The sequence below is a fragment of the Neofelis nebulosa genome, chromosome 15, assembly GCF_028018385.1.
Source record: "Neofelis nebulosa isolate mNeoNeb1 chromosome 15, mNeoNeb1.pri, whole genome shotgun sequence".
NCBI classification, from domain to species: Eukaryota; Metazoa; Chordata; class Mammalia; order Carnivora; family Felidae; genus Neofelis; species Neofelis nebulosa.
In genome coordinates, this window is record NC_080796.1 from 42,707,142 (window position 1) to 42,722,687 (window position 15,546).

The 15,546-nt window shown below is 36.2% G+C and overlaps 1 protein-coding gene across 1 annotated transcript in view; it reads right to left on the minus strand.

The window, feature by feature from the left end:
* The window catches only part of ZBTB41 (zinc finger and BTB domain containing 41), a 48,279-nt gene that overhangs the window by 16,046 nt on the left and 16,687 nt on the right, over nucleotides 1-15,546 (minus strand). The window contains exons 6-10 of the mRNA XM_058701773.1: nucleotides 15,045-15,174; nucleotides 10,769-10,864; nucleotides 9,020-9,126; nucleotides 7,253-7,358; nucleotides 689-777 (exon numbers count right to left, since the gene is read on the minus strand). Of these exons, the coding sequence (XP_058557756.1) occupies nucleotides 689-777; nucleotides 7,253-7,358; nucleotides 9,020-9,126; nucleotides 10,769-10,864; nucleotides 15,045-15,174 (528 nt within the window). The remainder of the gene's footprint in view (nucleotides 1-688; nucleotides 778-7,252; nucleotides 7,359-9,019; nucleotides 9,127-10,768; nucleotides 10,865-15,044; nucleotides 15,175-15,546) is intronic.

A 15,546-nucleotide genomic window follows, 5' to 3' on the forward strand; every position in this document is an offset into this window, starting at 1 on the left:
TTCTACAACAGTAGCTTGTCAAAATCCAAATAAATATAAAACAAAGCAGCCATAAATGCATAAGTAAGTTCCTTTTTTAAAAAGGAAAGCTTTAAAAATTGTCAATTTATGTGGGAAGTCAAACAAGGAGTAAGACAACGTATAAGAAAGAATCCAACATAGTCTGTATTTCAAAATATGGTAGCATTACCAAGGGGGAAAAAAGATTTAGGAAATGATATCTTCTGGGAAGCAGCTGAAGCAAATCATTCTACTATAACTACCTATAAATCACAACTCACTAAGTGAAAAGGAAAGTATACAACAGTAACTTGGTAAGCAAGACAATCAAATCATACCGATTTTTTGTTTTAAAAAACAAAAAAAAAGAAATGTCTTCTGAGAGTTACACAGATATAGAAGAACCAAAAACCTCCAGAAAAGGGGAAAATTAGAGCTAGAAGTTGAGTAAATTCCCTATGGGAAAAAATTTTCCCAAATTCTACAAAATAATATTCAAAAGTACTGAAGCTTACAGAGAATCAAAGTGCAGAATATTGTTCATTCATGACATCACCTTTAACATAATAAATAAAAATCGTACGGGGAAAAGGCAAAAAATTTAACCAAGAACAACAAAATTTAAATGTCCATATTTTATCCTGAATAATTACACAAAGATATATGTAAAGTACCTATTAACTTTTACCTGAATGCGTCCGAAAATGCATTTCCAGACTTGATTTGCCTTTAAAAATTTTCTTACAAACATCACATTGATGAAACGTTGCTTTGTATCTAAGAAAAATAAAAAGGGTTGAGTTTTCAATATAACTTTAATAACACAATAAAAATATGTTACATCATGTACAAAAATTATACATAGAATTCTCACATTAATAAAGCATAGAACTCCAAAGGAATGTGGAATTACTTTTTTTTTTTTTTTAATTTTTTTTTCAACGTTTTTTATTTATTTTTGGGACAGAGAGAGACAGAGCATGAACGGGGGAGGGGCAGAGAGAGAGGGAGACACACAGTCGGAAACAGGCTCCAGGCTCCGAGCCATCGGCCCAGAGCCTGACGCGGGGCTCAAACTCACGGACCGCGAGATCGTGACCTGGCTGAAGTCGGACGCTTAACCGACTGCGCCACCCAGGCGCCCCAAAGAATGTGGAATTACTTTTAAAGTACCAAACTGGTGGCTCAGTTGGTTAAGCGTCTGACTTCGGCTCAGGTCATGATCTCAGGGTCTGTGAGTTTGAGCCCCACATTGGGCTCCGTGCGGTCAGTGCAGAGCCTGCTCAGATCCTGTCTCCCTCTTTCTCTGCCCCTCCCCACTCGTTCATTTTCTCTTTCTCAAAAATAAGTAAACATTAAAATTAAATTAAAAAAAAAAAAGTACCAACCTTACCTCTGGTTCTTCCTCCTCCAGTTATATTCAGTGAACGAATCTATACAAAGAGGTCCTTCGACTTTTAACTTTAAACCCCTTTCTTTTAAGATTTAAATCACTGAACTTCTGTATTATTATTATTTGCTATTAAAAATATCAAAGGAAAAATTACTAGGACAGAAACAGATCAATGATGAGCTAAAGGAAGAAAAAAGGAGTTGAACAAAGCGGTGTAGTGGTAATTTAGGGGTGATAGAACTATTCCATATCTTGACTGTGGTAATGATTACATGACTGCATGCATTTATCAAAATGTGCAAAACTACAGACTAAAAAAAATTTTTTTGTCTGTAAAGCATACCTTAATTTAAAAAATAGACTTTAAGTCTGACTGAAAAAAAACTGCAGTACTCTCAAAAATGTTCATTTATCAAAAAGGTGACACTGCTCTAAACTGGTTCACTTTATAACAAATATAATAAGTATCATAAACTTGAACTTAAAAATAAATTTTAAACCTAAATCAAAAAAGAATGAGATACCAGTACTTTTATTTTTATTACGAATTAATAGACAAAAAGCTGCAAATTACTCAAAACCTAACTTATAAGGCAGTAAAGTGTAGTGCCTAAGAATACGCTTTGTGAGTTAAACAATCCTAGACTCCAATTTAATTGTGAGGATTAAGATATGTATAAAATGATTAGCATTTAAGTTATAGTTATTAAAAGTCTATCATCTCACCCTGGAAGTAATTTATATCTAATTGAACACACGGCAAAATAATTAACTCAAACAAAGGCTACTATAATGTTCTGTAAGACAGTTTGCTCTTAACATCTGGGTTTTACTGGAATATTTAGCATATTGTTACAATATTCAATAGCAATAGTATGCCTAACATTTCAAATGCTATTCACACTTTTCAATTCATTCAACTCAACATTTAAAGAGTGGCTACAAAAACTCTATGCAAGGTCCTGTCTTCTAGAAACTTACTTCTACCTGATGAAACAAACATTTAGAAAGATAATGGGAGGGGTGCCTGGGTGGCTCAGTCAGTTGAACATCCAACTTTGGCTCAGGTCACGATCTCGCGTTCATGGGTTCGAGCCCTGCACTGGGCTCTGTGCTGACAGCTCAGAGCCTGGAGCCTGCTTTGGATTCTGTGTCTCCCTCTCTCTCTGCCCCCACCCCTGCTCGCACTTTGTCTCTCTGTGTGTCCCAAAAAACAAAAGCAAAACAACACAAAAAGTTTAAAAAAAATTTTTTTTTTTTAAAGATAACAGAGTGTCACTGATAAACTTAGCAAAAGACCTGTAACCAACATACTTGGTTTGTCCTATTCCATTCATATCCCTGGTAAATACAAATAGAGATATAAACAGGATCACCATAGGCACATACAGAAAGAAGCAGTGGTACCCAACCTGGGGCAATTTTGTCCCCGTGGGGCATTTAGTAATGTCTGAAGACATTTTCGTTTTTTCACAACTGGAGGTAAGTCGGTGCTACTGCCATCTAGTGGATGGATAGAAGCCAGGAATACTGATGAATAAACCTACACTGCACAGGGCAGCTCCCCAACAAAGGTAATTATCTGGCCCCAAATGCCTATAGTGTTGTGGCTAAGAAATTTAGATCTATAAAAGGGAAGAAGAAACATTATAAAATAATGGGTGGGAGGAGGGGTGCTAACCTTCATCACTCCCCACATTCTTTCCTTGGATAATCTGCTTTTACATATTCACATATAAATCTTGATAAACGCTCAGACTTCACTTCTGAGATTTAGACTTCTATTTACCTGTCACATTTTATGTTTGAGTTTCTATTAGGCATCTCAAACTCAATACACACCAAACAATTCATTGTCTCCTTCTGTAAATTTAGTCCAACTTCTGTATTCTCTATCTCAATGGCTGGTTTATCAACCACCCACTTGAAAACAGGAATTCCTTGAAAACAGGAATTATCCATTACTGCTACTATTCTTTCAATTAAAAAAACTAAGTATTTTTCAAATAAGTATCTGCTACTGTTTATTACTAATTCTATTCCCTAGTTTAGGCCCTCACCATCTTTTTCCTAAATTCTAACAGCCTTCTAACTGGCTGATTTACTTGTCTTAATTTATCCACCACAAATCCAGCCTCCACCCATCAATAAGAGTAATCTACCCCAAAAGAAATCCAACTGTGTCACCTTCTTGTTTAAAATTTTCCTTTATTTAAAAAAGTTTTTTTTTTTTTTAAATTTTTTTTTCAACGTTTTTTATTTATTTTTGGGACAGAGAGAGACAGAGCATGAATGGGGGAGGGGCAGAGAGAGAGGGAGACACAGAATCGGAAACAGGCTCCAGGCTCCAAGCCATCAGCCCAGAGCCTGACGCGGGGCTCGAACTCACGGACCGCGAGATCGTGACCTGGCTGAAGTTGGACGCTTAACCGACTGCGCCACCCAGGCGCCCCTAAAAAAGTTTTTTTTTTAATGTGTATTTATTTTTGAGAGAGACATGGAAAAACAGAGCACGAGCAGTGGAGGGTCAGAGAGAGGGAGACACAGACTCCAAAGCAGGCTCCAGGCTCTGAGCTGTCAGCACAGAGCCCGAGGTAGGGCTCGAACCCATGAACCAATGAGATCATGACCTGAGTTGAAGTCGAACACTCAATCGACTGAGCCACCCAGGTGCCCCTCATTTAAAATTTTCAATGGCTTTTTATCACATAGGAATAAGTATTGGTTCCATAAAATGATATGTAAGGCTCCGTATTCTAGATCCACCATTAGCCAGCCCTCGTAGAAAGTGGAGCCTACAGGTTCTGGTTCCATAATTATCTAGGCCAGCAGACAGGTCCGCAGGCTCTTGTGGCAGGGAGGGAATCCCAAAACTCTTTCATAGGGTTTATAAGATCAAAGTTATTTTCAAAATAATACCTTAACATTTATGTTCCTTTCTCATTATGTAGACATTTACACTAATGACACATACAAAAGAAATGGTGGATAAAAGTGCTGGTACCTCAGTTCCAAACAAGGGAGTGGTACCAAAATGTACTAACAGTCATTGTGCTCTTTACCACCATGCGATCACAGGGGAAAAAAAAAAAAAAAAAAAAAAAGTGGGAAAGGGGCTAAATTATAATTTTACTAACTTTCAACCTTTCTGAGTGTGGCCTTTTTAATGTTTTTTGTGATGAAATGGGAAGGACACAAGAAGCACTTCTACGGCATACCAAAGCATAATGGTTGTCTCAAAGCAAAGCACTTGTGAATCTGAGTTGTGAGCTGAAGTAGCCACTTTCTTCATGAAATACCATTTTACTTGAAAGAATGAAAGACAAACCACAGTTACAGACTTGAGTTTTTGCCAGATATTTTCATGAAAATTAAAGGAAGGAAACCTGTCACATCAAGGGAAAAAATGACAATATTTGTCAGCAATGATAAAGCCTGAGCTTTCAAGCTAGTATAAAAATTTTGGAAAACTTGCACCTGCCCTTGTGATCTTGACAGCTTCCCAATACTCCTTTCTGAGAGATTGGAGGCAATATTAACACATGTGATTTGTTGATCCTGTACTGTGAAATGTGCTTACATTTAGAAAATTGCCATAATTTAGTGAACCCATGTTTTCCAAAGGACAAATGTATTACAATTTGTGCGTAGGTACAAAAAAATCATTCAAGTACAAGACCAATAGGCTGAGTGTAACAGAGTACAAAAACTTCATTAATTTTGTTTCAGATTTCACCTTGCAACTACCTTTAAGAAACTACCACTTGCTTAGTTTGGGTATAGTAGCAAAGACTAATATCCACAATTATCTAAGATTACTGCTATCACAGTACTCCTCCTTTTACCAACGATGTATAGAGTGAGGCTAGATTTTCTTCATTTACTTCAAACAAAATAACACATGGCAGCAGATACAATACTCCAGCTATCTTCTATTAAAGCATTAGAGAGATACGCAAAAATGCCAAACATGCCCCTCCTTTAATATTTTTAATTTGTTTTGTAAAGTTGCTATTTTTCACAAAATTGCTTTTTATGTGAGCATGTGATGGGTATATTACGATTTTCAAGTGAATTAATGAACAAGGTCTTCATTTTTATCAACTGAATTTCTAATATGATTTGTAGAGTTTACTTAAACAATAATAATTTTTTATATTATTATTTCTATAACAAGAGCTCCTGAGATACTGAATAATTTTTAAGGGTATAAAGGGGTTGAGAAAAAGTTAACAGAATTTCTGGAGCAAGTGAGTATGCAGTTCAGTCTTATTTTCTACCTATTCAAACAATATGTTGAAATTCTTATTTTCTTTTCTATACAGAATCATGTATATCTTTCTATCCCAGCCCTTGGCAGCATTCCTATTATCTAATGAATACAAGAATTCAATGACTACCATGAATACATTGATTCAGTGAGTGAATCACTGAACAAAATCAGTGAAAGAAACAATAAACCAGTATATGAAAATGTAAGAAAATGGACAGAAATCAACACTTCCTACTTTTCTTCAAAGTGTTCTGTCACTTACTACATTTAAAGGTACTATATATATTTCGTTGATCACGATCAGTACTATTAAACTACAACTACAGTTTCTTGGCACCTTAGACCATGTGCATTATTTAGCATTTGTGTCAAACACCTAGTCCAAGAACATGGATTCTCTGAACACAACACACTCAACAACTAATCTCAGTTAACCCTGAATATCTAAATTGCTTAAAAAGCTGGTGTTCTAGGGGCGCCTGGGTGGCGCAGTCGGTTAAGCGTCCGACTTCAGCCAGGTCACGATCTCGCGGTCCGTGAGTTCGAGCCCCGCGTCAGGCTCTGGGCTGATGGCTCGGAGCCTGGAGCCTGTTTCCGATTCTGTGTCTCCCTCTCTCTCTGCCCCTCCCCCGTTCATGCTCTGTCTCTCTCTGTCCCAAAAATAAATAAAAAACGTTGAAAAAAAATTAAAAAAAAAAAAAAAAAAAAAAGCTGGTGTTCTCAAGAAAAAAGGAGACAAGCGAAAAAAGACTTTTAGGAAATAAACTAAGTTACCTGAGAGAAGTGGGCAGGGGGTAGGTAAAATAGATGAAGGGATTTAAGAGTACAGTTATCGTGATGAGCATTGAGTAATGTACAGAATTGTTGAATACATCTGAAACTACTATAATACTGTATGTTAAGTATATTGAAATTTTTTTTAAAAGTTGGTGTTCAGGACAGCACATGCCTCCTTCAAATAAAATACCATTTAATTTAATTTATTTATCTTTAAAATTTCTTTATTTTGAGAGGAGGGGGACAGGTAGAGAGAGAAGGAGAGGAAGAATCCCAAGCAGACTTCACACAGCCAGCACAGAGTCCAACACGGGGGCTCAATCCCACGAACCGTGAAATCATGACCTGAGCCAAAACCTAGAGTCGGAAGTTCAACTGACTGAGCCACCCAGGCACCCCCCCAAAGAAAATACCATCTTAACTGCTTAGTGTGATTAGAAATCTAAATTCTGACTAGAAACATTTCCAGCAGTAACTCTTTTTAAGTATAGTATATAGGCAGCACATTTCTATTTTTTGCTAAGAGCCACAGCAACCAAAGATAAATGAAATGCCCAAAGAATGCCAAGACTGTACTAGTTATTAACTTCAATATCTACTACCTCCTAGCCTTGAGTCAACTGAAAACAAGTAAACAACAATATTTCCTTCAATTTCTTTGGGTCAACAGAGAAGCTACAGAAGCTAGAAAAAAAGAGCTAGTTAACCTATCCTCAATTAAACAAAATAAACTATGAGACCAGTTATAACTCTCACCCAAACTACACTTATCCAATGCAGTAATTATGAGAAATTGCTTTTTCACTTACTTTTGCCACACTTTCTCTCCCAGGTGTACACTTTTGTAATGAACAGTGAGATGATCCCTACGACCAAAACATTTTCCACATTCTTCACACTGATGAGCCTTCTCACCTTAAAGACCCAAATAGTTTGATTATAATATGCACTTCAGTGTTCCCCCCAGAAATAGATGATCAAACAACAGGATAATATGATAGGAAATCAACCAGAAAAGTAAAGCCACCCTTTATTCTGGGCTATCTGCTTTATATTCCTTACTAAAGTACCTTTCTTCAATGAATCTATGCTTTTTTTCACAGATGTGAACCCTTTTCCCGACCTGGAGAAGGAATGAACAGGCTTTTTGCTGAAGACTTCAAATCTTACCTCTCAATGTAACGGAGCAAGATAAATGAAATGACTTCAAAACTCAGGAATTTTTTAGGAATATATAAGTCTAGATGTCAAACACTTCAAATGAAAACACACTGAATCAAGATAAGGCTGTTTTACTGTTTATAAAAAGGACCTGAACATTTTCAGATTTTTGTACTTTTTTAAAAAAATATTTTTCATCTGTGGGGATTTCACACATTTGCAATGAGCTAAAATGCAAATATGAAGGAAAATTCTAGATGAGTCCCATTTCTCATCTCTAATATTCAGTTATAAAGGCTTGCACTTTAAAAATCACTCTTAACTTAATCCAGTATGCAATTAAGGCATGTGATCTCTAGAATTAGGAGTTAGAATCTTCCTCCTAAAAATGAAAATGCATAATTCCAGTGAAAAAGTCATCAGACTGTTAGCATCTCTTAAAAGTTGATAACAGTTGATAACAACTGCAACTTGTAACCTCATTGGGATTTTTTTTTAATTTTTTTTTTTTAACGTTTATTTTGGAGACAGAGAGACAGAACATGAACGGGGGAGGATCAGAGACAGAGGGAGACACAGAATCTGAAACAGGCTCCAGGCTCTGAGCTGTCAGCACAGAGCCCGACGCGGGGCTCGAACTCACAGACTGAGAGATCATGACCTGAGCCAAAGTCAGACGTTTAACAGACCGAGCCACCCAGGCGCCCCTGATTGGGATCATTTAAGAAAGTAATTACATGTGTTGCATACTTCATATTTAGATTGTTTAAAATAATAATAAGCACCTGTTCTACTGTGCTTATAGAGATGGCTCTTTCCAATTATTGTACTCACAGAGTTGGCTCTCTTAGCTCTTTCTGAACATCAATCAGAGAAGAAAATATGAAAGAAAGCCCCAGAATATAAAAATTATAAATACAGTATAAAGATCTGAAATTGATCAGGACTATTAAGGTACTCTTTTCCAAAGACAGGGTTTCAAAAATTCACTATTACATTAATGTTAACACCCAATTATAATCATTTCTCTTCAACCATCTGTTTTGCTAACTTCTTTCAAATCCAATAAAAATGAAAAATGTTATCTTGGCATCTCTCTTTATAGAAATGCCAATACCAATTATTGCACATATCCACATAATATGCATTGATTAAAACAAACTTCAAAATATAGTCTGTAGGCATAAAAGGCAACCGGATTATTAAAATTGCAGTGAACAAAAACATGTCATAAAATTATGTCCCTTTCAGATGTTTTAAAAGAAAGTTTTCAGAACCAGCATTATTGATGGGGTGACCAGCATATATATTACTAAAACTATTAAAATTATAGCCAACATAAACGTGATGTAGTATGTCCTATTCAGGTGCTTTTTTAAAGGATTTTGTAACCATCATTACAAAATACACCTTACCCGAATGTATTTTTTTGTGCTTTGTAAGGTGGTCATGACGAATAAATGTTTTCCCACATTCGTCACACTCATATCGTTTATCATCATGATGTACTCGTAAATGAAGTCTATAAAGAAAAAAATTGAAGAGCATAAAAGCTGGTGCCACCAAAGGGAAAATCTTGATTAAGTAAGGGAAATTGGGCTGTTTACTCAGCCACCCTCATACAGTGTGTGCTCTACATCTATGACGTTCCGTCTTTCCCACTCTTTTCACTACCTTACTCCAGGGTTGCTACTCACCTCTTTCACAAAAGCACTTCAACGTGTGCATATACACTATGTCTGGATGGCATTCCTTCCTGACTTTTTAGAATGTACTAAATGTCTAGGGTTGTTATCTGTCTGCTGGTGGAGTTTCAGAGATAGCAAAAGTAGGAATGAGTCGGAAGGAATTAGACAAATAAGGTAAGTGACTTAAACATATGATACATGTATGGAAACCAATTTGACAATAAATTTCATGAAAAAAAAAAAGAAAAAAACATGATACAGCAAATAATTAAGAATCCTGTCCTGGATGATGGATACCACTTCTAAATTGATGTATGAGAATTAAGTAAATTTTATAAGTAATCAACTTGCTGACAGTTACATTTGCTACTTTTCTTCACACTAACCAAAGTCCGGTTCGTTTTATAGTCACCCAAAGACAGATTATAAAGGTTTAAACTATTCAAATTCATTTAATTTGAATTATTCGTATCCCCATAATCCTCCATCTATATATACCCTAGTGAAATGAATAGCTTTCCCATTCAAGTTGCCGAAACACGATGTGAGGGCGATCTGGCTGCGACATCGGTCACCCCATTGATCGCCAGGGTTGATTTGGCTGATCTGCCTGGCTAGGCGGGTGTCCCCTTCCTCCCTCACCGCTCCATGTGCGTCCCTCCCGAAGCTGCGCGATCAGTTGAAGAGGACGACCTTCCCCGATAGAGGAGGACCGTTCTTCGGTCAAGGGTATACAAGTAGCTGCGCTCCCCTGCTAGAACCTCCAAACAAGCTCTCAAGTTGCCAAAACAGGTGTTGATTCCATAACTATAACCAGCAAAATTGACTGAACTACATCTAAAGGGGGCACATTCTGTTTAAAATGAAAAAGAGGTAAATAATAAATGGAAGTATAAAAATTAAAGCCTTATGATTAAAAATCTTAGGAGCATTCATAAAAATTTAAAATGTACATATATCTCACAGTAGGTAGTCACCTATTATTTATTCAGGAAAAAGCCAACTTTTCACAAACTGCAAATGTGGTCAGGAATTCAGCTATAAAAACAATTATACAGGTTACAAATAATACACAAAAGACTTTCCAAAACTGATAATCCTACAGTTTTCAATTTTGCCATATTTCACACCATTTCTTTGATAGCCAAGAGTGACAAAATGCATTGAGATTAGAACATCAGAGCTTTAATGACTTTAATTCAAAGATTAAGTAATGAAATAAACATTTAAATGACAGCGACTCAGACAGTAAAGCATCTAGCAAACTTGGTGATGAAGAAATTATTTAATATTTTGTACTACAGAATGAAAACAATATTAAAAGCTGTAATGTAGAGGGAAAAGTTTGTAAGTAGAGTTTTTTGCATAATTTTGTTTACCACGAGTACTAGAAAATGTTTTAATTCACCAATGAACTAATGCAGTGATAAGAAAATAGAGAATTAAAAGAGACATAATTTATCTGGCTTGACTTACCTGTATGAACTTCCATGACGAAAACTTTGTCCACAAATACTACAAAGATGAGGTTTTTCTCCACTATGGATTCTCAAATGTTCTTTCAAAGTAGTCCTGTATTTTAAAAATACACATTTATCTTAAGTTTTTTTTAATACCAATATTTATATTAAACACAGATTTCTAGAAAGCTTACTAGAAAGGTGTTCAAGCTAAAGATATATGGCAATTCTCCCTTTCTCCAACAGTATTTTTGCTTTTTATTGAATTAGTCTCACGAACACATAATCATGCTTGTTTTGTCTCTCTTCTTTAAAAAAAAAAAAAATTAACTTTGCCTTCCTTTGCCATTGGTTTGCTCAAAGATTTAACTATATAGCTTAAGCAACTTTCAAGAAGTAGAATGGAAAATGCTCAACTGTCACTACTAAATTAAGTAAAACTGATGTGAATTTTAGTGGAGAGAATTTAATAATATAGAAGGAATCCAGTTTATCAGTACTATTCCTTTCAAATTGTGCTCAGTATCTATTAAAAGAATGTTTTAAGCCAAGGAAATCTTCACAGGTGTTTGTGACTTCCAGATGCCAATGTGAAGAAGGGAAATAATATAAAGAAGACAATTATTGCCATTTCTAAAGCCTCCAGCCCTACTGACACGATATGGGTTTGTTAAAATAAAAAACAGAGACCAGGCTTGAAAATTCCCTGAGCAGACAAAACTAGTTTAGTCATAAAAACAAAGCCTAATGTAGCTTATTTTGCAAGGATAACTTGACCTGGCTCATTTGTTAATGCCTCATCTATGCCAGTAGATGGTGCTCTTCTACAAGGCCCAGCAACACTTGACCCCGGGGCTTGGAGGTGTACCCAGCTTTGGGGAAAACATTCCTAAAACTATCCTCGCACCCCTATGTATTAAGTAATTAAAAGTAAAAAGATGGAAGGTTGTTTTAGTTTTTGGTTTGTCTGCTTTTTGTTTTTATAGAAAGACCTTTAAGATAAAAATAATTTATAAGGCATAAAATAAAGTATAATTTACCAGTCTATAAATATAAGTTTTCATATAAATATAGCATACTGATTTTCCTATTTTACCATGATATCAGTTTGTTATTTTAAGAAAGTGGCATTTCTAATGTTTTTAAATTATGGAAATTTTATATGCTGAAGGATATAAAATATGAATAGTGTTTAAAGAACAGTATTATTACACTTACATGCAGAGTAAGACATAGAATATTGCTATACCTTAGAATGCCTCCACGTTACTCTGTTCTCTCAGGGATAACCACGTATGTCAACCATTCCCCCTCTTCTTTGTTTTACTACCTAGTAGTATATATCACTAAACAATATACTGTATATTTTTGAAAAACTGAGTAGCAAGTACAAATCTAGTAATATTGCCACTATTAGTTAAAGGGCCCATGAGATAAAATGAATAGGGTCTCTGTATCAAAGTCTGGCTGTAGCTTGCTTGAGCACTAGCAAAAGCCCTTTCCAGCATGTCAGTGGGTAAAGTCATGAATAAATACCGGAAAACGTAAGGTTCACCACAATCAGGGCATCTGACAATCTAGAGTGGATCAAGCACGAGAAGTCTGACAGAAATACATACAGTCAAAGTAAATAGGCTACTGTATACACTTTGCTTCCAAATTTACTATGAACTATCTCTAATTCCCATGGACAGGTCAAAAAACATTTCTGTGAAATCAAACAAATATCCTCAGTCAAATCAAGCAGCAAGGTGTAAATATAATCATAGGAACTTCACTGGCATACACGTGCCATACAGTGGCAGAGTATAGATAAGAATTTGAATCAGAATCAGGGAGAAGGAGATGGGGAGTTGCTACTCAATAGGTATGAAGTTTCAGTTATGCAAGATGAGTAAATTCTAGAGGTCTGCCGCACAACATCGTGCCTACAGTTAGCAATACTGTATCATGCACTTAAACACTTATTAAGAGGGTAGATCTCATGTTAAAAGTTCTTACCACATTAAATTAAAAGAAAAATATTTTGGGTCGGACCTGCTCTAGCATTCTGACTCCCAGTTCTTTTTTTTTTTTTTAAATTTTTTTTTTTCAACGTTTTTTATTTATTTTTGGGACAGAGAGAGACAGAGCATGAACGGGGGAGGGGCAGAGAGAGAGGGAGACACAGAATTGGAAACAGGCTCCAGGCTCCGAGCCATCAGCCCAGAGCCTGACGCGGGGCTCGAACTCACGGACCGCGAGATCGTGACCTGGCTGAAGTCGGACGCTTAACCGACTGCGCCACCCAGGCGCCCCATCTGACTCCCAGTTCTTAAAAGAGGAAACATGCTAGCAGGGATCTCAGCAATGACCAGCCCCAACGTGTCATGGGTCACTACTACCACTAGTGTGGGCTAACTACCCATTGCACACACATGTTGCACAACTGACAACTTGGAAACCTCATTCACCATCCTCCTATGAATTCCTGTTGCCTCCCCCCAGTATTAGAATTCCTATTTCCCGTAGCCCTCATCTTCCTCTTCATCAGTTTACCTTCTCATTCTGGTGAAGCATACCTTTTAGTTGCTTCATGAGAAAGAGTACATCAAACACTACCTTTTTGGTATCGTGAAAAATGTCTTTATGATCCTTAGGTCTGATTGTTAGTTTAACTAAGAACTGAATTCTAAGCTGGAAATACTTTTCTTTCAGAATTTTGAAAGTACAACTGCATCATCTTATTTCTAGTGTTGCCATTCAGAGAGAGGTCCAAGTACTTCTAATTCATAATTCAGCATATGTAACTTTTTTTCCCTGAAAATTAGAAGCATATAGAAGCTTCTCTTTGTCCCCAGTGTTCTGAAATATCACAGCAATATATCTTGGAGTAGGTTTATTTTCATCTAATGTCCTAAGCATTTGATGAGTAATTTCAGTCTGGCAACTCATGTGCTTCAGTTCTGGGAAATTATTTTGAATTATTCAGTGATGATTTTTTTTTCCCTTGCTATTTTCGCTGTTCGTTCTTTCTTTCTAGACCTCTTGACTGGTTCCCTAATGCTCTAATCCTTATTTTACATTTCTGTATCTTTTTGCTCTACCTTTTGGGAGATTCCCTCAACTTCATTCTTCAATCCTTCCATTAGGCTGTTTACTTTGTCTATCATAATTTGAGTGTGATTTGTTATGTGACTCTTTTATATAGCATCCTGTTCTTGTGTAATGGATTCTTTATCTTCAACTTTATCTTCAATGGAATATCCATAACAGTTGTTTATCTTCTTTTTTTTGGAAGTTTTCATCTTTCTGGATAATCTGTTTCCTTCAAGTTTTTTTTCCCCTTCCTGATTGTGTTGGAATCTAGCTTTCACATTAAAGGTTTTCTTTCTCTGTTTTTAATTCTTCTATCTGTCCATGATTAAGTGTGATAGACTAAAAAGTGGATGGGATGGTCAAAGAGCATGAGGGGGCCCTGATGACTTCACAGCAGGTGATCTAGGTGTACTATTTGTTAGGGAATATATTTGCACTTTGGTTGTTCAGATTTTCAGAGAATTGTTTTCTAACTACTGCTGGGGGAATAAAATCTAAAACCCAAGAGGTCAGAAGGGATAAGGCCTGGGGCTCACTGCTTCCAGAATTCAGAAAGCATTCATCATAGGACAACATGGTATAGTCCAGTCCAGATATCTGCTGAATTGGGAGAGGGGTCAGTGCCCACCAGCAATGACCTGTGTGGGTGTCAGAAGAAAATCCAAAGAACAGAACTTCTAAAGAAGTTTTTACTCCAGTGCTCCTTGTTCTGCCTCCCCTTCACTCTAGTTCCAGAGGCATCTGATACTGCCTACTCCTATTCCTTCTGTGGATTCTCTGATGTAAACTATGTTCTCAATTTCTCCATCACCACCTTGGGATTTGTGTTTCTTAGACCTGCTAAGTCAGTTACCACTGATTCATCTGCTTTCCAGTTTCCAAATCTGTGTTGTTCTTGTCATCTTTCTGTTCTCCCTGTCTCTGTAGCTTACTATCTTTTAAATCAGTCAATAACTTTTAATGTAGTTTTATTAGAGTTCCAGAAAGAAATAAAATGTTACCTGTGTTAAATTCACTATCTAAACCTGAAAATCCTGATTTCATATCTTCTATAACATTTTATACAATTTCTTCGCATATCCTTAAATTTCAAATTAAAGCATAAATTCAAATATCTCACATCTGGCATTACCCTAATCCTTCTAAACTATACTTGTTAATTATTTGTATATAACAGTACCAGGGTTTTTCTGGGTGTGTAGATAATTCCTCACCTTTCTCGTACTGATTTTCCACAGATAAAGCAAGTCCATTTTCTCTTTCCACCATGGGTACATTCTATATGGCGTTTCAAATTTCCAGTGTCATTAAACTGGCGACCGCATATATCACATGGAAAAGGACCTACAAAGGAAAGAAAGTGTACATTTAAAGTTTAAAGAATCGATACTAAGTTAAATTTAATGGGCATGTTGTCAATGTATACCTACCACTGTAAGTACATATATTATAACACAATAAAGTTATTTATTTATAGTTTTTCTCTTCTCTTCTGGACTGTTCATTCCTAGAAGGCAAGTTACAATCACCTCTATATGGTTAGAGCTGAGTTTAGGGTGTGGCATCTAACATAATAAATGTTGAATAGTGTAATGGGTTAATAAATTGAAATGGCCAATTCCTAGTTTGAAATCAGACTAGAATAAAGTAAAAAATGTTATATACCAGATTTCTGGAGAGAAGAGGTACTGAGAAACTCTGGTCGAATAAACAAAG